Source organism: Pelmatolapia mariae, linkage group LG3_W (genome assembly GCF_036321145.2).
Source record: "Pelmatolapia mariae isolate MD_Pm_ZW linkage group LG3_W, Pm_UMD_F_2, whole genome shotgun sequence".
NCBI classification, from domain to species: domain Eukaryota; kingdom Metazoa; phylum Chordata; class Actinopteri; order Cichliformes; family Cichlidae; genus Pelmatolapia; species Pelmatolapia mariae.
The window spans coordinates 66,467,647-66,489,093 of NC_086229.1; the positions used below are offsets into that span (position 1 = coordinate 66,467,647).

Consider the following 21,447-nt stretch of genomic DNA (forward strand, 5'->3'; position numbering starts at 1 on the left):
AAAACTATTTAGACTGGCAGTTTGGTAATGTTCCTCTGTAATATGGGGTTTTGTCTGATATGTTTTTACTGTGCCTGTAAAGTACTTAGCTCTAACTGAGTGGGATATTTTTACTTCATTGCGCAAACAGTTTTATTTCTCTCTATTGTTGTTTGATGATGATATTTAGTTGAGGCTTATAATTTTATTCTATATTTTACTGTATATTTATTGTCAATTATTGATTGTTATTTAAGCATATTTTGTGTCGCCTTATTTAACTCAGTTTATCCTCTGTGTGAAGCCTTTTGAATTCTCCTTTAGGACCTGCCGATCCACTGACTTCTGTTCTAGTAACAGACTCTGCTGATGGAGACACCATTTCCTCCCATTGCTGTGGAAATTCAGACAAATAACTCTACCATAAAAAAAGATAGAAAAAAAGAAACCAATATTATCATTATTTATTTATTTGGACACTTCTATTTGGAAAATATTGCAGTCGTTCCTCTGAAGCTGGTTGGTGAACTAAGTCAGTGCTTTTCAATGAATCCTACAGATAGTAACATGAAAAGATGCAGCAGCGCTCTGTTTTCTACTGGTGCAACGGATCACGGTTGATCCAAAATCTGAACCGATCCCACTCCACAGTTCGGCACATACATCTGTTGCTCTAACTACAAATGGGTGGAGCTCCAGGGCAACGGAAAGCCAGGTGACCGTGACTGCTCGTTATATCACAGCAGAGTGGTAGATACAAAGCCCTGCACTGCCCTATAGATTACATTAGATTAGATGAAACTTTATTTATCTCCTCGAGTGGGTTCAAACTGAAATTCAGTTTCCAGTAGCACAGCACCGACAGAAGTTGCAGAATGTGAGCAGAAATATACCAAATATACACATTTATAAATACAGAGAATACAAAAGGGATAAATAGAATAAATAGGAACTAGAAAGCGAAAATTTCCGAAGAAATTTTAAGTGTGCCTATGCTACTGCCGGATCAGATGTATGAACACATCAGGATGTATGCGGTTTGAGCAAAACACTGCATAGTTTTAAGCAGAGAGTCATCAGCTGTTCCTGTGCTCAGCTGTTAGGGCCTGTTGCTATAGTAACTCCTGTGAGTGGCAGGAGGGGATGGGACACACACACACAGACTCTGCAGTTGGGGTCAGACAGAGAGATGGGCAAACAGGAATTAAGCTCTGAAACAAATGCTTGCCAAGAGAAAACTGTAGGTCCGATCGCAATACTTCTTTCACCGTGAGTGGCAGGAACTTCCAGACTACAACATATTAAATTTTCATGCCTGTAGAGTGTATCATACTGACGTGGTGACAGTGTAAAGACACCCTTCGATGTTAAGTTTGAGCTGAAAATTGAGAGCAGTTTTAGAATGGTCGTCTATGGGGGACAGAGAGGGAGGAGGCTGCGCTTTGATGGCATTTGTGAGAAAACCGTAAATCTGATCTTGATAAGAAACACATTGGATGAAAGAAGACAACAATAGCTACGTTTTGATGTATAAATTATCGATGTAGGGCAAACGGTTTGGGTGGGACAGGACGAGAAAGACAAATTTTTTCAATTATTCTCCACACTCTGGTTTTTTGGCAGTTGACCGTGGGGCGAACATTCCGTGAAAATGCCAATTTTCCTAAAACTTAAACTGCTCTTGTGAAACAACCGTAAAAGATATCGCAACGAGGATTTGGTCAATAAAAGTCCAAAATCTTGTGACCCGTTTAAAGTTTAAATGACGTTTCTACGACAAAGTATGGCCGAACGGTAGGCCTTCAAAGTGGCCTGGGGTGGCGCCTTTTTTCGGGCCCTTCCCAATCGAAATGAATGGGGAAAAATGGGGTCTTTTTTGGGGAATTTTGGGAAAACTGTGCGACGAATCCCTACCAAAAGTCATAGCACCCTATTCCCGATCGAGCCGCACGAAACGGTGTGACATATGTGGGGTCGTCTCAAACCTGCGGGCCGTGAAAAAGTTCATAATTTCAGGCGGAAGAAAAATAATAAGTTTAGGAATAAGAATAATAAATCTGTCGAACAGTAATAAGTGTGCCATTAAATAGGCACACTTAATAAGAATACAAGGGAACAGCACATTTTAAGTATTGTGAGTCTATTACACTGCTGGATTGCACAGTGAAAAGGCACTACAGCTTACTTGTTCCCCCCTCCTCTGTCCCTGTTTCCCCTCCAGCGAGGAGTTAAACAGTTTGTTGCCATGTGGGACAAAGGACTTTTTAAGTCTGCTGGTTCTTGACTTTGGGAGAAGCAACCTGTCACTGAACAGACTCCTCTGGTTGTTTATGGCCGTGTGCAGAGGATGCAGAGGATGCCCAGCATGGTCCATAATGTCCATATTGCACCTTAATTTGTTTTTATATAAGTGCGTGGAATGAGTCTGAATGTTTTTAATAGGCAAAAAATACTTAAATAAGTAAACGGCGAGTCAAATTTTTGTCTTTTTTTAATTTTTGCCGATCCGAAAATTGATCTGATCCGTGACTTTAAACCGTGATCCGATCTGAACCATGAGATTTTTGATCCATTGCACCACTACTAAACATCTATCCATCATTTTCTATTTGGCTATGGTGGAGCTTAAACATATCCCCCACTGTCATGAGCGAGAGGCAGAATACACCCTTTACACCACTACGGTTTTCTGACATACAAGGAAAAAACAAGAAAGTAAAAGACAAGCAGCTCTGTCCTCTGTCCTTCTACATATTCAGGACAAACAAAGCTGCATCAAATTATGTTTGTTGTTTTGAGCCAAGGAAACATTAAAACTAGTAACTGCCTGCAGCATAGCTTCATTTTGCAGCACAGATGATCTTTGTGAGGTATCAACAATAACATGTTATTTAACAGACCTGTAAAAACACTAACACACATCAGGAGTGTGTTTAATTTACACTAATTCAGATCATATATTTGATTTATGTTATGTTACGTAAATAAAAACGTCTTACTTCACATCCTGCTCTTAAAGTTCATAACGACAAACCTTTAAAGGAGGAAACAAAGCAAACTTACAATTTCTTCAAACACACCCCAACTACAAGCTCCACTCCACACCTGGACACCAAACACGGACACACAGGTAAGCTCCTGGAAGGAGGCGGGACTCCACCTGAAGGAGGACAGGTAAGGAGAGGCAGATTTTCAGATGATTTTCTGTTTAACTTTGTGTCTTTAATCTTGACTCATTTCGATTTTTCACTGAGGAGATTCAGCTTTTACTTAAATAATAAAATGACTTTGTATCTTTCTCAAAATTCATTATTACCACTAATATTCCCTGAACAATACCTCACTGTTAAAATAAACATAGCTTGGGACTGATACAAAAAGTTGTTTTCATGGCCCTTATTCAAAGTGACACAACCTATTTCTAAACTCTGAGGAGCAGCTGCCTGTTGAGACATTTCGCTGGTGTTCCTGAATGCAGCACAAGAAGGAACTTTCCACTCCAAGTTTTATATGACATGAACACAGACTGATGATGTGTCTGTGTTAATCTTTTACTTTTGAAATAAACTTTATTGAGACCCATGAACAGTGCCACACCCATGAATAAAGATCAGGAATTTAAAGGATTCAGAAAACTGTTGGTAAATGTTCTCAGAGCTGCTGTACAAATATTTTAACTCACTGTGGAAACTCTGTTCAAACTTAAAGTCCTGGTTTTAAATTTTTAAGCTTTTTGCTCAAGCTGTTGTACATAAAAAACATGAAACTATAACAGTACTGTATATACAGTAATACAGCTCAAAAATAACCCCACAGATAGATTTATAACAGTTTTGTTCATTTTTCTGTTTCACAGCAAATGTAGACATAATTAAAACATCTGTAACATCTGCACTTTAATCAAAACTATTTTGTACAGATATAAGAGTAAAGTTTTAATTCAACATTAATATATAATAAAATACATATAAGACTTTTGTTTTTCTTTTTTTGCAACAAGAAAAAGCTCAACTTTTTTTTAATGTCATGCACAGATCAATGTCCGACGTCTATTAATACAAAAATGAGTCTGATATGAAAGCATCTTTGCTGATATCCTAAATCGAAGCTGGCTGTTTTAAACAACACTTTACAAAGTCCTCTGCTCTCCCTCCTCGAGGATGAGAACTTTAAATTAACACATTGAGAGTAGAAATTCATCTTTAAATGAAGGAAGACGTCTGCGGTGGCTGAAATCACAGACAGCAGAGTTTTATACATTTGTCATTTTTTGCCTTTGTTTGTTTTTTCGTTTCACTTTTTGTTTTTTAATTCAGTTAGTTTCCAGAGTGAGATTGCTCCTTTCAGTTTAGATTTTATTTTTCATTTATTATGTAATTAGGGTGTATTTCAGAGGCTCGACTGATTTAGATTACTTTCATTGCGCCTCTTTGAAAGCAGTGACTGACAGTCTTGGAGAAATCCAACATCTTAATAAATGTGTCTGTAAAAGATAAGGCAAGTTTTTATTTTTTATTTATTTTATCCTTTTTTCCTAATCAAACTAAAATCCATTAACAGGAAATTTGTTGTTAATGTTTTTCATTGATCCTTATTAATAATTTAGTGTTTTCTGTATTTTGAGATCTAGTTTAGATTTAGTTTAGTTTCAGTCAACTCTAAAAAACTTGTTTTTCCTGTTGGGAGCGGAGCCAACAGTTAGTGGCGCAGTATTTGTAAGACCGACATGTTCAACCAATCTCTACGAAACATCTATACAAAATATTCGTTTACAAAATCTGCTTCTCTCGTGCTGTTGCTGTAACTATTAAACACAGAGCTCAGAGTTTCTCCAGCAGCTCTGTGGAGACATTCAGTGTGTTTTATCTGATTTCCAGAGTCAGATCACGAACATCGATAAAATGGCAGAAACAGAAAACATTACACACTGACTTTAACGGAGAGACCGGAAATAAAAACACACACAGTTTGTTGTGTGAAGAAATCAAACATGAGCTGAACAAACAGTAAAGTTCCTAAAGACAAACTGTTAAATTAGGAAACAAAGCAAACTTACAGTTTTTTCAAACACACAGCGAAAATAAGCTCCACTTCACACTAAACACGGACACTCAGGTGAGCTTCTTCCTGGAAGGAGGCGGGGCTCCACCTGTATCTAAGGGCAGGTGGGTGAAAGAGACAGATTTTCACAACAAGAGCACTTTGTTTTTAAATGCCTGTAACGTCACACCACGTTTTTATTTTTGTCTCGCAGCAGATTCAGGATTTATTAAAATAATAGAGTGACTTTTTATCAGCAATAATTATCAACAAAATGATTAAAGTCATTTGTACAAGACTGTAAAACAGCATAGATAAAGTTTTCACAGCCTGAGAGAAACATTTCGAGGATTCTAAAAGTTTCTGAATTAAATTCACTTCAGTTCATACATTTTTAGACTTTGAAATACTTTTTAATACTACAGCTGTTTTCTCCTTCCATCAGGTAACGACAGTTGTCTGAACGGTTCAACAAAAGCTAACAGTGAAAAACAAGCTCTGCAAGTTTAAACTGGTTTACTGTGATTAATCTTCATGTGAAACTCAAGTGTATGGCTTCGCATCCAGTGTGTGTCTGTTTGTCTTTGAACATTAAATCTGTGGGCATGCAACCATGTTTCACACACAGCTACAGCAACACAAATCATGTGTTGCACTTAAACTGTTCACAGCAGTTTAAGTGCAGCTGTTCAACACGTGGAAGCTCCTCAGTTCACAACCAAAGCCTCCAAGGTTGTTTTTTTAAAAGAGTTATGTTTGTTTTCGACTTTGAGTCCACGCTGGGTTTTCTGTACAAAAAGTAATTTCTATACACTAAACACGGACACACAGGTCAGCTGCTTCCAGGAAGGACTCGACCTGAAGCAGGACAGGTGGGAGGGGGTTCAGATTAAGAGACTGAACACAGCTCATCCCTGACAAATGAAAAAGGATGTTCGGCTGGAGCTCACAGGACAAAGGTCAACTGCTGCACCTTCACAAAGTTTGTTTATAAAAAACTGGTGCCGACCTCTCACAATTTCCCTCCGAATAGGTAGTAATGGAAAAGGGGCTTTAACATCTGTCATTGTAATCCTCACAAAGAGCTTAATCTAGGCATCATAAGCAGCTCATAGCAGTCGCAGCTCTTTATTTAACAGCTTTAAAGAAATTCAGGAAGTCACTGAAGTGTCAGAGCTTGTGTGAGAAGCAGCTTTATGTACACCTGTGGAACACTTCTTTATTATTTCTTCATAAATCAAACACTGAGATGATTTAAATGTGTCTTTGTGCAGTTAAAGCTGTTTGTGTGACACCCTGACCTCCTGTGAAAGCAGCTCTGAGTGAACCAGCCAATCAGATTCGTCAGAGAAAGAGAAGGAAACTGATAATGATGAACATAAAGATCCTTTGATGATGTGTTTGTGTTTCCTGTTACAGTAACACTTGTTCATCTGGTGCTCTCCTACACTTTCTAATAAATAAATGAGAAAAAGTCCATTTAGTTTCCTTTCAAGCTCAGAGTTATTCACATTCCTGCAGTGAAATCAAAAAGCTTCACTTTGGTACAACATCTACATGTTAATATGAAACACGGAGAGACTGCAGAACATCTGGAACATCTGCACTTAGACCCAAACTGTTATACCAAGAATATTTTCTACATATTTCAGACATGAAGTAAACCATTATTTTTATTTCTTGCATGTTCATGGATGAATGGACGTGTTTTAACTTGTTCAATGTCCAACGTCTTCTATTTAAATATGAACTATGAACAACACTTAATCGTCTGCCCTGTAGGTGGCGCACTGAGCCCACCTACAGGTCGGGAACAGTAAGGATCTAAAATCATATGAGATGTTAGTGAGTGAAAGGCTAGGAAAACGGACTTAAGATGGCTCTAAGTGATAAAGGTTGATCTACAACAGAAGATAAATCCACCGATTATTTGTAAAGTTCATGAATCCTATGATGAAAGCTTTATTTCAGTAAATGTTTCTTCAAAGCTCATTTCAACATGTTAAAGTCAAATAAATAAAAGTGCAGAGGGAGAGTTGATGTTGCAGGGCCGTGCAGAGACGTTTAAAGGGGCGGGTGCTCAAAGTTAAAAAGGGGCACATTGAACCAGGCTCAACAACAACACACATTCATCTAGAATCTAATATGGCATCCCATCATACTATGTTGAGACGTTCTCACTCCTGAGCCGTAACATCCAGCATAAAATGTTACTTTTATGCTGGGACGTTGCTATATCACTGTTGTGAGGTGGCGACAAGGCAAAGCAAACGTAGTGTAGTTTTACCTGATGGGTACAATGTTGCTGTTGAGGGGCTGCTGCTGCTCCTGCTGCTGATGGTGCTGGAGGGCTGTGCTGATTTGAGACTGTAGACTATAAAAAGTCCATAGGAGAAATGGCAGCTGATCAAACAAGTGTCATGAGATAATAACAAAATGCAAATATAGGTGACAGTGTTTGGAACCATAAAGCAACAAAAAACTGTGAGAAATAAACTCGACTCTGCCTGTGATTCACTCTTTGCTTCTCTTCCTCCTTCTATTTCCTCACTTCATCTATCACTCTCCACTTGCTGTCCATCTAAGAACAAGGCACAAACTGCTATTACAATAAACTGTTATTTAATTAAAAAAAACCAAAACACTAATTCTGACAAACTCCAACAAGTGATTATGACAGAATGGGTTTCTATCAGTCAGGATTTGGCCCAGAAGTTGATTGAGAGCAGGCCCAGTCGAATTGCAGAGGTCCTGAAAAAGAAGGGCCAACACTGCAAATACTGACTCTTTGCATAAATGTCATGTAATTGTCGATAAAAGCCTTTGAAACATATGAAGTGCTGTTCATTATATTTCAGTACATCACAGAAACAACGGACACAAAGATCTAAAAGCAGTTTAGAAGAAAACTTTGTGAAAACTAATATTTGTGTCATTCTCAAAACCTTTGGCCACGACTGTACACAGAATGAACTTTACTGTGTTGCTCTAATGAGCACATCAGTCTAATGAGGTTTTCAGAGATGTTGAAACAAAATAGGAAATTTAAATTGACTCTTCAATTAACTTTTACATTCATTTAAGATAATTCTGTCTAAAAAACATAAAATATTGATATTTTCCTGCTTTTCTAAATTAAATGACTGAATGAACTTTGCAGTGTTGTTCAAATGTGTGCAGTTACAGACTGTAATCAGAAAGTGCTTTTTATTCCTGACTGTGTTTATTAAATATGTTCACTGTGTCTGGAATAAATAAGCTCGACTTCACTTTGGCAATTTAAAAAAATAAAGAAAAAAAGTTTAAATCTTAAACCAAAAGGAAACAGAATTAAATCAAAAGGAGGGAAATGAAACTAAAAAGAATCAAGTAGGGAAAATATAAAATCCTCAAACAAGAGAAATCAAAAGTCACTTTATTTTTCTGTTTCTTTTTGCAACCTCACTACAAACAAGAAAAAATATTTAATTTGTGAAAAATGGCAGAGAAGGTTTTGAAGCATTTATATAATCATGTATTTATTTTTGCTTCATACATGACCATGCTGCAGCAGGGTTTGGCCTGTTCCTGTTGTAGCGCATTAAGCATAAACATGGATAATTTTGGTCCATTGATAGCTGGTTGCTAGGCAGCACATTGTGATATCTCATATATATATATATATATATATATATATATATATGTATATATATATATATATATATATATATATGAGGTTGTAAAGGGAAAAAAATCTAACATTGGCTACATGAGGACATCATAGCCTTGGATAAAGAAGAGAATTTTCAGGAGGCTGAGATTTGCCTCATGTTTAGTTTTAGTTGATTACATCATGATTGCTCAGGAAAAGTGTGCAGACAAAACAGATGTCACAGCTGCCAGCAAGACTTTTTCAAATCCAGTAGGACAAACGTGATGAACCTCAACAGAAGAGAAGTTAAGTGTTTACAAAAACAAACACACAGACCTAAAAAAGCTTCTCTCAGCTTTTCTCTCACTCTGCTGCCTGAATGTGTAAATAAAGGTAAATATGACCTGGACAAAATTTCTCCGGTAGAGTTGTTGGATTTTCCCTTTTCAACATCAACGTTCTGCCACCACACCTATTGTTTTGCTGTTGTCTCTTGTCACAGTATGACACACAACACACAGAGTCAGTTGATATCAGTGACAAAGACTCACTGTTGAAGCAGTTTCACCTGCATACAGACAGACAAACAGAGCTGTTCAGGATCCCATAATTAGAAGAATCATTGATCTTGGTTTTTAGACTGTTCTGAATTGAGAACTTCAGTTGATCAATGGTCTTTGATTAATGAGTTTTGATCAGCAGTTGTTGATCAATGGTCATGAGAATTTGCATATTTTTGATCAAGGAACTGACCTCACAGCCCATTGTTCCTTCAGTGGTTTCAGTCATTATGCAAATGTACTGTTTGTAAGATTGGGGAAACCTGCAGTCAGCTGAGACTGAAGAAGTCACTGGATGAGTGATGAAACGGTTGTCCCACTGAAAACACTACATCCAGATGAACAGAATCAACTTTTGAGGACGTACTTATTGGATGATTGAGGATCAAGACGTCCCCAGACTCTGGTTCTTCTACTGATGGTATATGGGACATGTGCAACTGTTGCAGAAATGAACTTTAAGCTTTAAACTCTCCGCTCTGTGTTGTTTCCTCTTTCAGACAGAAAATCATCACACCTAAGTCTGTCTCCTAAGATGTCACTGACACGTCGAGCTTCAAACAACAACATCATAGTTGTAGAGTGGAGCAGAGCTGACCTGGGAGATATAAAAATGTGCTTGTTTACCGGGGTGGCCTCTTGATAACCAGCATCCATCTTTTGATTACCGGGTGGATCCTCAGGACAGAGATGAAGGATGGAGACATGTCTTTGATTCTGAACAACGTGACGATTAATGACACTGGAACATACGAGTGTCGACTCATCCAGACAGGAACAAGTGGTCAGAGGCTCATCACCATCATCTACCTTCATGTTGTTCCTCCAGGTGAGTGAGTAGAGTTGAGTGTGTGTGTGATCAGAGGTGAAGCTGCTTCCTGGTTGTTGATGTTTGTTTCTAAAGATGTTGTTGATGAGACTTTGTAGAAAGCAGCTGGTCTGAGTGATTGGCAGGAATTATGTTTAAGGAAATATTAATAGTAACAGCGATGTCAGTAATATTCAGTCAGGCGTGCCTTCATCAGGTTTGTACATGTGGTCTGAGCCAGTTTAAACTTGTTTGTATAGCATGAGCAGATTTGAGATCAAGTGTGTCATGTCCTCCTGACAACCAAGAGAAAAAAGAATTTTCCCACTGAACTTTTTTTGACTTCATACCTCAATGCAATGCTCACGTTGGCCCTTGTTTAGTACTTCAGGACTAGTACAGTAGCTCAAATAAGCCAAAAGATATAGACCAAAAACAAATGTCCATTATAGGGGACATAAATGAATAGGATGGTTCTCAGGAGGATATTTTACACGTGCTTATTTTAATGGAGTTTGGCCACAAGCAGGATTCTGACAGAAACATGCAGGCAACCACGAGCGCTATATGAGCAAATTGTAGTTATTTGCGATATGTGTTTATTTTTGTAATTTTTTGTGATCCATTTATATCCTCTCAATATTTTATGGGGGCAGTGATATTGCGCCCTCCAATGATGAGCATGCTGAGAGATGCAGAGTACTTGTTGGTCCTTTAGCCTTCACCCTGGAGTCCATCTCATCCCAAGTCATGTTGACTGGACATCAGACCCAAGTACAGATTTTATCTCGTCTAACGTCTACTCCTTGAGTTTCTTGGCCCAAACAAATCTCTTTTGCTTGTTGCTTTTCCTCAGTCGTGGTTTCTTAGCAGCTATTTGAACATAAAGGCCTGATTCAACAGTCTTCTCTGAAGAGGTGATGTAGAGATGTGTCTGCTGCTGGAGCTCTATGTGACATTTATCTGGGCTCTGATCTGAGGTGCTGTTAACTTGTGATTTCTGAGGCTGGTGACTCAGATGAATTTATCCTCAGCTGCAGACGTGACTCTTGATCTTCCTTTCCTGGGGCGGTCCTCATGTAAACCAGTTTCATCATAGCACTTGATGTTTTTTGTGACTGCACCTGGGGAAACATTCAAACTTTTAGCAATTTTCCAGACTGACTGACTCAGTTCTTAAAGTAATGATGGAGGTGACTACAGGTGACTACATCATGAAGCTCGCTGACTGAGAGAAGGCCAATGGTTTATGATGCTGTCAACAAAGCAAAAGGTGGCTACTCTGTGTAATATAAAATATAAAACATATTTAGAGTTATTATTCTCTCTTATTCTTTACCGTACAAATTTTCCTCCTGCTATTCTCCAGTCACTCCAGTAGGAAACGCTAAAGTAACCGTACTGTAAGCGGATTGGCCAATAACCAGACGAAGAAGAAACGGAGTAGCTAGAAACGGATCCCAGTCGGAATTTTCAGTTTGATCACGTCCTCAGTCTGTATTTCAAACTGGGAAAGTCAGACAGCTTCATGAATCTCAAGTTAACAATCCGAGATGGAGGCGGGGAATGTACCTGTAATAAAACTGTAAATCCTTTAAATCTGTTTCCCACTGTGGTGTATTTTAGACTTGCTAAATAATCGGTGCACAGAGCACTGACCAAACTCTAATATGAACAACCTGCAGTCATGGTTTTACCTGCAACAAGGCTAGCATTGCACCGCTCTGCTACTGACCAATGAATGGCTCTAACTAAAAGTAGTAAATGAAAACCTTCACAGTGCGAGCGAGTCGCACTTTCTCAGCCTTCCGAGTGCAATGAAATGCATCACAACACATCACATGCGGAAGTGTTTGATCAAACCTTGTTTCCCGTTACCCAAACTGTGATGGCTACCAAAATATATATCGCGTTTTGGTGGACTTGTCTGGTTGCCTTCGTCTGTGCAGGTTAAATTTAGTTATTATAAAGTCAAACATGTTGTAAAGCTGCTGTTTTAAACTGGCCGGTACTTTATTCTGGGCTAAATATGATGAAAGAGTGACTCGGTTACTGGCACCCCCGGTGGCACCTTCAGATGCCACACCTTAGACGATCTTTTTCAATAATGGTTTAACGAGTTATGTTGAATTTAACTCCAGAGTTTCCATGAAGGTGTCTGTCTCTAGATCAGCTCGTTAACAGATGCTGAACACATTTCCTGGTTCAGAGTTTCGGTTTAAAAACAGCAGGAAGCGCCAGTTTTACCGATTCTTTTACACGCAGCACATTAAAGTGAAATATAAACTATCTGCTGGGGGAAACCATCTTATATGTGCAGCGTGTTAAGTTGTAGCCACTAAAATTGCTCTATGACGCAGTCTTACAGGAATGTCCGTGAACGGATTTAGCGATACAGGAAGTGTACGAATGATTTGCTGTCGCATTAATCTCTTCTTCTTTTTGAAACACTTTTGCATTTTACTGTGAGACGCTGCAATTCCTGAGTTACCAAAGGAAAAACAACCTCTGCTGGGCCTTCTCTTGAATAGCCTATTAGCCTTTATCCCATTTCTACCTACTGTAGTTGGCTCATCCTGGATTTTAGAGTTTTCCATCGGGTGGTAGTACCTGATAACGGGCACTTTTCAGTACATGGTTAATGATTTTTACCACGACTTAATGTTTCAATCTTAAACACGATCAACCTGTCTGTAATAATCAGCTATGTACCACAGGCCTTCAAGCTGGCAGTAGGTAAACCTTTACTTCAAAAACGCAACTTCTTGAGCTAGCTGTCTTGGCTCATTATCGGCCAATTGCCAACCTTCCATATATCTCATATATTCCTGTCTTCTGTCCCTTGGTCACAGCACATGCGTCCCCTCCCTGAGCCTGGTTCTGCTGGAGGTTTCTTCCTGTTAAAAGGGAGTTTTTCCTTCACACTGTCACCAAAGTGCTTGCTCATAGGGGGTCATATGATTGTTTACTAAGCTGTTCTCGATTGTAATGGAAAAAGAGTCGAGCTGAGTCATACAGTGTTGAGCTGATCCACCTAGGTACTAATGAAAAATGCTTTATGTCTGTAAGGACTAGTTCCTCTAAGAGGTGGATCCTGGTAATCTGAAGTGATTCGCAGTTTATACTGTATTGTTGAAAGGCTGGAAAGTGGAGTGTTGGGGGTTTCTCATTTTGACAGTCTTTGACTGTATCATTGGAAGCAACTGGTCCACCTACTGTCTTTAGGAGAACTTGATTGTTCCCAGTCAGACCAGTGATAATGGTGTCATCTGCAAACTTCAGGAGGTTCTCTTCAGGTGCAGTCATTAGTGTAGAGACAGAAGACCAGTGGCAAGAGAACACACCTCTGGTGAAGCCCACTGTTGATGGTCTGTGTGCATGATGTGAATCTTGAATCTTGAGGTAGCTGGTAGTAGAGATGGCACGATACCACTTTTTTATGTCCGATACCGATATCATAAATTTGGATATCTGCCGATACCGATATGAATCCGATATAGTGTGTTTTTTAATCAATGAAACTGTTTTTTTAATAACTTGCTGCATTTTGTATAAGTTCATACTCAAGTTTAAATAAACAACAACACTAAAGCTATTCTGTTATACCTGTATGTAAAAAATACACTGCACCCAAAATATTTCATAGTTCAGCAATACTGATCAATCTAATGAACTTAAACCTGCACCATCCTCCCTATTCTGGTATTTTAAAGAGTAATAGCAGAAATATTAAGCAAAATAAAAGCAAAATAGGGAACCACCCCCACCCTCCACCTCATGATGCTTAATCGACGTAATCAACTTTAATTTGATGCAGTGTGGAAAAAAATGCACAGAAATAAATTATTTTTCAAGAATAATTAAATAGATTCAACATCTATCTTCTACAGAATTGCAGACTGCACAAATGGTATCTTCCCAAAGGAAAAAGTAATATAGCTTACTAGGGTATATTAGAATTAACAGTTACTATATACAGTAATGGACTTCTATATATTTTACATAAGATTAAAACTTTGGGTGTAAGATTCAGATAATTATTTTTTAAAAGTTAGACATTTTAAATGAGAATAAGAAAGAAAAGTATATCTTTGTGCCCCCTTTTTCCTCTTAATGCCCTATCCTAAACTTTGCTAGATCCGCCCCTGCACAGTTACCAGCCGTCAGCTACGTAGAAAAGGTCTAGAAAGTAATATTAAATAAATTCTAACAACAGCTTATGAAGCTTAAACGTCCTGCTGTTGTTCAGCCCCTGGTTTCCTCTTTCTGGTGCAAAGTGGGCCAAAAACAAAGAGAGACAGACTCGCGAGAGAAAAGCCGATCAGCTGATCATTAAGCAGTTTCATGAAGTGGCAGGAGAGAGAGAGAAGAGGCGGATGCTCCATATATCGGTTGTTGAGCTTAACGCTGGAATGCTTTACAAACATTCAGAGATTAACTTACACACTTGCTTTACTTCACTCTGGGATAACTTCCTCGGAGATTAAATGCTGGTTTACTAGCACAGCCGCTCTATCACGTGAGCACACTGCTCCAACGTGCTACAGTTATGAGGCAAGTTACGCCGTGTCACAAATTTTGTGAGGTGCTTTTTTTTATATTTAATGGATCGGATTACATTTTTTATTTCTCGCCGATATCCGATCCAGTAATTTACATCAGTATCGGACCGATACGTAATATCGGATTGGTCCATCTCTAGCTGGTAGTCCTCTGACAGGTGGAGGTGGGCACAGTAAGTTGGGTGAACTTCTGCTGGAGGATGTCTGGGATGACTTTGTTGGATACAGGATACTGGCGCATGTCCCAGGTTGGTCGAGTTGATGAAGGATTTATTGCAATCCCATACTGATGCATCTTCAGCTGACCTGTTTGCCCAGTAGGGAAACTACAGGATGTCCAGCAGAGGCTTTGATGCCCTTCAGGTGGCTCAACATAAGTCTGTCATAGGACGTCATGACCACAGACATCAGGCAGACAGGCCTGTAGTCATTTAATCCTGTGATGGTGGACTTGACCAACACATTACAAGTATTACTTTTTTATTACTGTTGACATTCACTTCAACCATCTCAGAGCTCTTTCTCTTTTCTGTGGGTGATGCATGACCATTGTTAATTAGTGGCTCACGAAGTAGAGAGGGTTATTTATCAGTTTGAATCTGACCTGCAGTCAGTTCCAGCGTCTCAGTTCAAATATAAAGCAGCATTAAACACTGAAGTAATGTAACTAGTAATAATGATCCCAGTACATGTATGTTGGCAGCATGGGTCTGGGAGGGTTAAAATGAACTGCAGCACAGAGACAAAGAAGTGTAATGTGTGTGTCAGTGTGATGTGTTGTAGTTTCAGGAGTCAGTATACAGCTACAGAGCTTTTTGTTCAGTGTATACAAACAGCTGTAGCTCCATAAAGGCAGCATGCAGAGACCCACAGTGTCTTATAATGAGAGGCTGCTTTCTCTCACACATCATGTTTGTTTATTATCTGTGTGTGTGTGTGTGTGTGTGTGTGTGTGTGTGTGTGTGTGTGTGTGTGTGTGTGTGTGTGTGTGTGTGTACTCACTCTGATTGGCTGATGTTGAAGGGAACAGTTGTACTTTGACCTTTAACCTCTCTGCTCTGTGTTGTTCCCTCTTTCAGACAAGAAAAACATCACAGCTGAGTCTGGACAGGACGTCACTCTGACATGTCGAGCTCCAAATAATAATCCCATCAGTGTTTTAAAATGGAGCAGAGCTGACCTGGGAGATGAGTATTTGCTTTTGTACAAGAATAAGCAATTTGAAACAGATGACCAGCATCCATCTTTTAGGAACCGGGTGGATCTGCAGGACAGACAGATGAAGGATGGAGACGTGTCTTTGATTCTGAAGGATGTGACCATTAATGACACTGGAACATACGAGTGTATTGTCATTGCCGGAGGTGGAGGCAGGCCGAAGCTCATCAACAGCACCAACCTTCATGTTGTTCCTCCAGGTGAGTGAGTAGAGTTGAGTGTGTGTGTGATCAGAGGTGAAGCTGCTTCCTGGTTGTTGATGTTTGTTTCTAAAGATGTTGTTGATGAGACTTTGTAGAAAGCAGCTGGTCTGAGTGATGTGATCAGAGTGCAGTAGATAATGTCTGACAGCAGTTTGAAGAGGAAATGGATTCTGTTCTGTTCTTCACTCATCACCTACCTGACAGCTGACACCTCACACCTGTTTCTCACCTGCAGGTCAGACAGGAGGAGACACAGAGGATGGAGGGAAGGAGGCAGGATCTGTTGGACTGAAAGTTGGTCTGAGTGTTCCTGCTTTGCTTCTTGTTGCTGCTGTTGTTGGATTTTTGATCTACAGAAAACGTGAAAAAAACAAAGAGTCAAGAGCTGTACCAGATTCCTGCTGAATTGCAGTCTGTTTGAAATGTGAGTTCTTTACAGCTGAACTCCTGGAGTCTGAGTCTCCTGATGAGCCAGACTTCATTTATTGTTATTGAACATTCAGAAGATGATCTGAGGACAGACATCAGTCAGCTGTCGGTGATTTGAAGTTACTGTTTTTGTTTATTTGTTTGCTTTGTGTGCATCAGTATTAGTTATTAGTTTGTTTTAGCTTCCAGGTTAGTCGCTCATCTCAGTGCAAGAGTGGTGATGAGAGACCATTTTCACATCAGACGAGCCTACAGATCGGAGATTTCCCGACTCGTCTGGAGGCAACCCCGTTTTCTGCTGCCAGTTACCCTTCCGGATTTGATTGGAAACACGTACTTGCTTCCACTACAGCGTGAATCCTGCCCATCTGATGCTCTGGATTTCGCCGATTATCTCCCCACCGCTGCGCCCTCACAGCCCGCATCTCACAACCGGTGGTTGGCCCCGGTTGTGCGATGGAGACCTCGCATGCGGACACGGTGTTTGCTGTCTATTCCACTCCGACAAGCTGATGGGAAACCTGCACTGCCAGCTTTTACTCGGATTGCGCTCTTGAACGCTCGCTCCATCGCAAACAAATCCTTCTCCCTGAATGAGCTCTTCACAAGGAAAAGCCTGGACTTTCTGTTTCTCACTGAAACATGGCAGAGAGATGTCGAATTTATTCACCTAAACGAACTGCGTCCTGCAGACTGCTCTTACTTGGGCGCCCCCCGTTTAGGTCGCCGTGGTGGAGGTCTTGCTGTTGTCTTTAAGGACAGCTTCACCTACAGATGTATGCAAACTGAAAACTATTCTTCCTTTGAGTCGCAAACAATTAAGGTGGGCTCTACAAACATCTTTTATTGTGTTTTAGTCTATCGCCCTCCTGGCCATGCTACTGAGTTCTTAAAGGATTTTATGGAATTCTTATCTTCTATTATCAAGCTGGAGAAAGTTTTAATTCTGGGGATTTTAACATTCATATTGTTGATCCCTCATCTAACTCTGCAGCTGAACTCATAAGTTCATAAGCTCTCCAATCTGATTGACTGTTTAACCAACATTAAACAATGGTTGAACAATAATTGCTTACAGCTAAACCCGGCCAAAACAGAGACTTTGATTATTGCACCAGGCAGTGCAATACCTGATATTAAACGGCGACCGGGTGACTTAGGTTCCTCACAGAAACATAACCTTAGAAACCTGGGTGTTATTTTTGATGAAGCTTTTTCTTTGGAGGGACATTTAAATCAGACAGTAAGAACCTGCTTTTTTCACTTGAGGAACATTTCTAAACTTAGATCCATCGTGTCAACAAGTGAACTCGAGATGATAATACATGCTTTTATCTCTACAAGACTTGACTACTGTAACAGCCTGTTTACTTGTCTAAACATGAAAGGGTTAGCCCGCCTACAGGTTGTTCAAAACTCTGCAGCGAGGCTACTGACCCGCTCGAACAAGGGTGCTCATATGACCCCTGTTTTAAAGTCGCTGCACTCGCTACCAATCAGATTCAGGTTCCATTTTAAAATTCTAGTTTTAACTTTTAGAGCATTACAGAGACAGGCCCCCCCTACATTGCTGATCTGATTCATACACATACCTCAACTCGTAACCTGAGGTCAGCAAACCAAACCTTTTAGTGGTCCCCCACACTCGTTTTAAAACCCGAGGGGACCGATCCTTCCAAGCTGTTGCCCCCAGGTTGTGGAATGCACTTCCCCCATTTCTACGGGGTTTGGACTCAGTGGAGACCTTTAAAAAGCAGCTAAAGACATTTTTATTTCAAAAAGCTTTTAATTAGACCAGGGTTTTTATTTTGTATTTTATGACTGTATTATGCTTTTACCTTGTAAAGCACTTTGTGACATATGTCTGTGAAAGGTGCTATATAAATAAATAAACGTTACTTACCTATTATTTCACACAGTGTGGCAGTTTTGATATCTCCTTGCCATTTCTGAGTGAGTGGGGACATGCCAAGGTTGGCATTTTCCAGATGTTGTTGCCAGAGATGCACCGTTGAACGGAATCCATTTACTTTATCTGTGCTTGTGAGCAGGTTTTCATCTCCTCCTTACATTTGTGTGTTCAGTTCATTCAAATGCTGAAATATATCTGCCATGTAAGCCAGCCTTGCAAGCAGCTTTGCATCATTGTACCTCTCCTCACTCAAAAACACTTTTAGCTTTTCTCGCAGTTCATACACGCGGGCCACTACTTTTCTCGCGTGACAACCATGAGACCTCCGTGTGGAGCAATGAGGCTGTATGCTCTGCTCCCATTTCCTCTCACAGAGATGCAAATATGCGGCTTTTCAGAGGTCTTGTCTTGACAAAGTTTACCATGCGCACGACATCATCCGACACAGGAGCTAGGAGCTGGTAAAGTCTTGGCAACGAGCGCCTCACGGTGCAGAAAACCGTGCATAACAATAACATCTCGGTGTATCGCTTTCACTCTGCTAACGACACCTTTGGTGCGCCCGACCATGGCTGCTGCTCCATCAGTGCAGACACTCGTGCAGTTTTCCCACTTAAGTCCTCCTTGTTCAAGATATTTGAATAAAACCTGAAAACTGTCCTCTGCTGTCGTTTTTTCTGGCACTGCCAGAATAGAAAATAGAACGTTTTCTCTGATCATCCACAAAACGCATGTTGGCCAAGAGTTGGGAATGTCCACTAATGTCCATAGACTCATCAAGTTGCAATGCAAACTTCCCACTGAAGCGTATCTTCTCCAAAACCACACTTTCGATGTCTGCAGACATGTCATCAGTATATCTGGCAATTGTGTTATCTGTGAGCGGGAGGTTGGCTATTTCTTTAACCGCGTCAGGGCCGAGCATCTCATTCACAATGGCTTTGCGGGCAGGTAGTATTAATGTCTCTGCTACAGTGTGTGGTTTTTTTGGATTTGGCTATAAGTTCAGCCACCAAGTAGCTACCTTTGAGAGCTCCTTTAGACACCTTTGTGGTTTTTCTAATTAAAGTTACCTGTTTCTCAGCGTGTTCACGCAGGCGAACAAAATAGTCTGTGTTCTTGTTTTGAAGTGAGGGCTGTTTGATGTGGAGATGGCATTTAAGCTTGCTTGGGAATATAGCACTGTTTGAGAGCTTTTCTCCACACACCAAACATAATGGAGTCGGTGCAGTCGGATCTCCAGTGAAAGTGAATCCAAACAAAAGATAACTTTTGCTGTACTGCCTCGAGCTCACCATTTTTGCTTTCTTTTGACTACCGCTCGTACTTCCGCAGTTTTTCTTTTCAAATATTTATCCATCTTTGTTGTACATCTTGCATCTGCCACGTACCGCGCACACCGCTTCACTCATCTCCTACCTGACAGCTGACACCTCACACCTGTTTCTCACCTGCAGGTCACAAAGGAGGAGACAAACAGGATGGAGGGAAGGTGGATGGATCCGTTGGACTGATCGTTGGTCTGATAGTGTCACGGTTCTGGGTCCGTTGGACCCAGTATTTTGAGTTTATTATGTTTTGGTTTACTTTTGCATTATGGATTGTTCTTTATGTTTCTCTGGCACTTTGTGTTTCAGTTATCTTGGTGTTTTGGATTGTTTTCTCATTTTGTGGTGATGGTGATTATTGTTATTTGAGTTCCATGTTTCTGTTTATTGATATTTAGGATTTGTGTTCTCATGTTTTGGTGTGGGTTTAGTTCTATGTGTCATTTTCTGTCTGTTTCTCAGTGTCAGGTCTGCGTCTCGGTGTAGTGTTCTTGTTTCCTGTTTTATTGTGAAGGTCTGCGTCTCATGTGAGTGTGTTCAGTTTTACCTCTGTCTCGTCTTGTTAATTACTCCCAGCTGTGTCCACCACCTGTGTGTAATCTCCTTGTGTTTCTCTGTGTGTATTTAAGTCACGTCTTTAGTCATTGTTGTTGCTGGTCCGTCTGTGTATCCACCCTGCTCCATTCTGTGTGTCTCCCTGCTGTCCGTCGCTTGCCACCTCCGCTCTTCTTCCTTCATGTTCAGGTCCTGGTTTTTGTCTGTAGTCTAGTTGTTCTCAGTTTAGTTAGTTTCGGTCCCGTGTTGCTGTTTTGTCCATTTCATTTTGTGTTTAATAAACCACCTTCTCACCTTCATTCTTGCCTGCAATTGGATCCTCCTTTATTATTTTCCACACGGCTCATCTCACTCGCCGTGACAGTACGGACCAGCCAGATATGGATCCAGCGGCATTCAGTCCACCGAGGGAGCTTCAGGAGGCCGTTATCAACTCTGCTTCTATATTAATTTACCAGTTGTTGGAGCATGAGGGAGAAGCCTCTCTTTACACTGTGGAAGCCGACCTACAACACCTTATTTCCAGTTACCCCTGGTTATTGGACTCATTGCACCCGCTCGTACAGAATTTTGTTCTTTACGAGCTTCACCTTCACCCTCCTCACCCTGTTTAAACGTGTTAAACAGTCATTAACACGTTTTGTGTTAATGACTGTGTTCACACTGTTGTTTCTAAGCCTGGGGTTACTGAGTTTAAGACTGTGAGTGTAGAGAAGGAAAATGTTTTGGACTCTTTTTCATCTGCACTGGTCTATTCAGGGGAAGCTGTAAACCTCACTGGAACAGTGCTTCCTGACCATGTTTTCCCATCCACACTTTCACCACAGTCTAATGTGGGGTCTGTAACACAGCTAGCAGGACAGTTAGCAGTTCAGTCAGCAGCCGCGCTGCCCGCGGTTCAGTCAGCAGCCGCGCTGCCCGCGGTTCAGTCAGCAGCCGCGCTGCCCGCGGTTCAGTCAGCAGCCGCGCTGCCCTGCCCGCGGTTCAGTCAGCAGCCGCGCTGCCCTGCCCTCGGTTCAGTCAGCAGCCGCGCTGCCCTCGGTTCAGTCAGCAGCCGCGCTGCCCTCGGTTCAGTCAGCAGCCGCGCTGCCCTCGGTTCAGTCTGCCACTCCACCACCTGTTACAACTTCGCTACCACCAGTTCAGCAGCCTACCCACCCGTTCATTCAGTCACCATCCTCACCGTCTCATTCTAAGCAGGGAACACACTTCACCACAACAT

The 21,447-nt window shown here is 40.7% G+C and overlaps 1 protein-coding gene across 1 annotated transcript in view; it reads left to right on the top strand.

Annotated features, from left to right (window-relative positions):
• The window catches only part of LOC134623883 (CD226 antigen-like), an 83,685-nt gene extending 67,058 nt beyond the window's left edge, over nt 1-16,627 (top strand). Inside the window, exons 4-5 of the mRNA XM_063468892.1 lie at nt 15,660-15,998; nt 16,237-16,627. Coding sequence (XP_063324962.1) covers nt 15,660-15,998; nt 16,237-16,406 — 509 coding nt within the window. The 3' untranslated portion in view covers nt 16,407-16,627. The remainder of the gene's footprint in view (nt 1-15,659; nt 15,999-16,236) is intronic.
• The last annotated feature ends 4,820 nt before the right edge of the window (nt 16,628-21,447 follow it).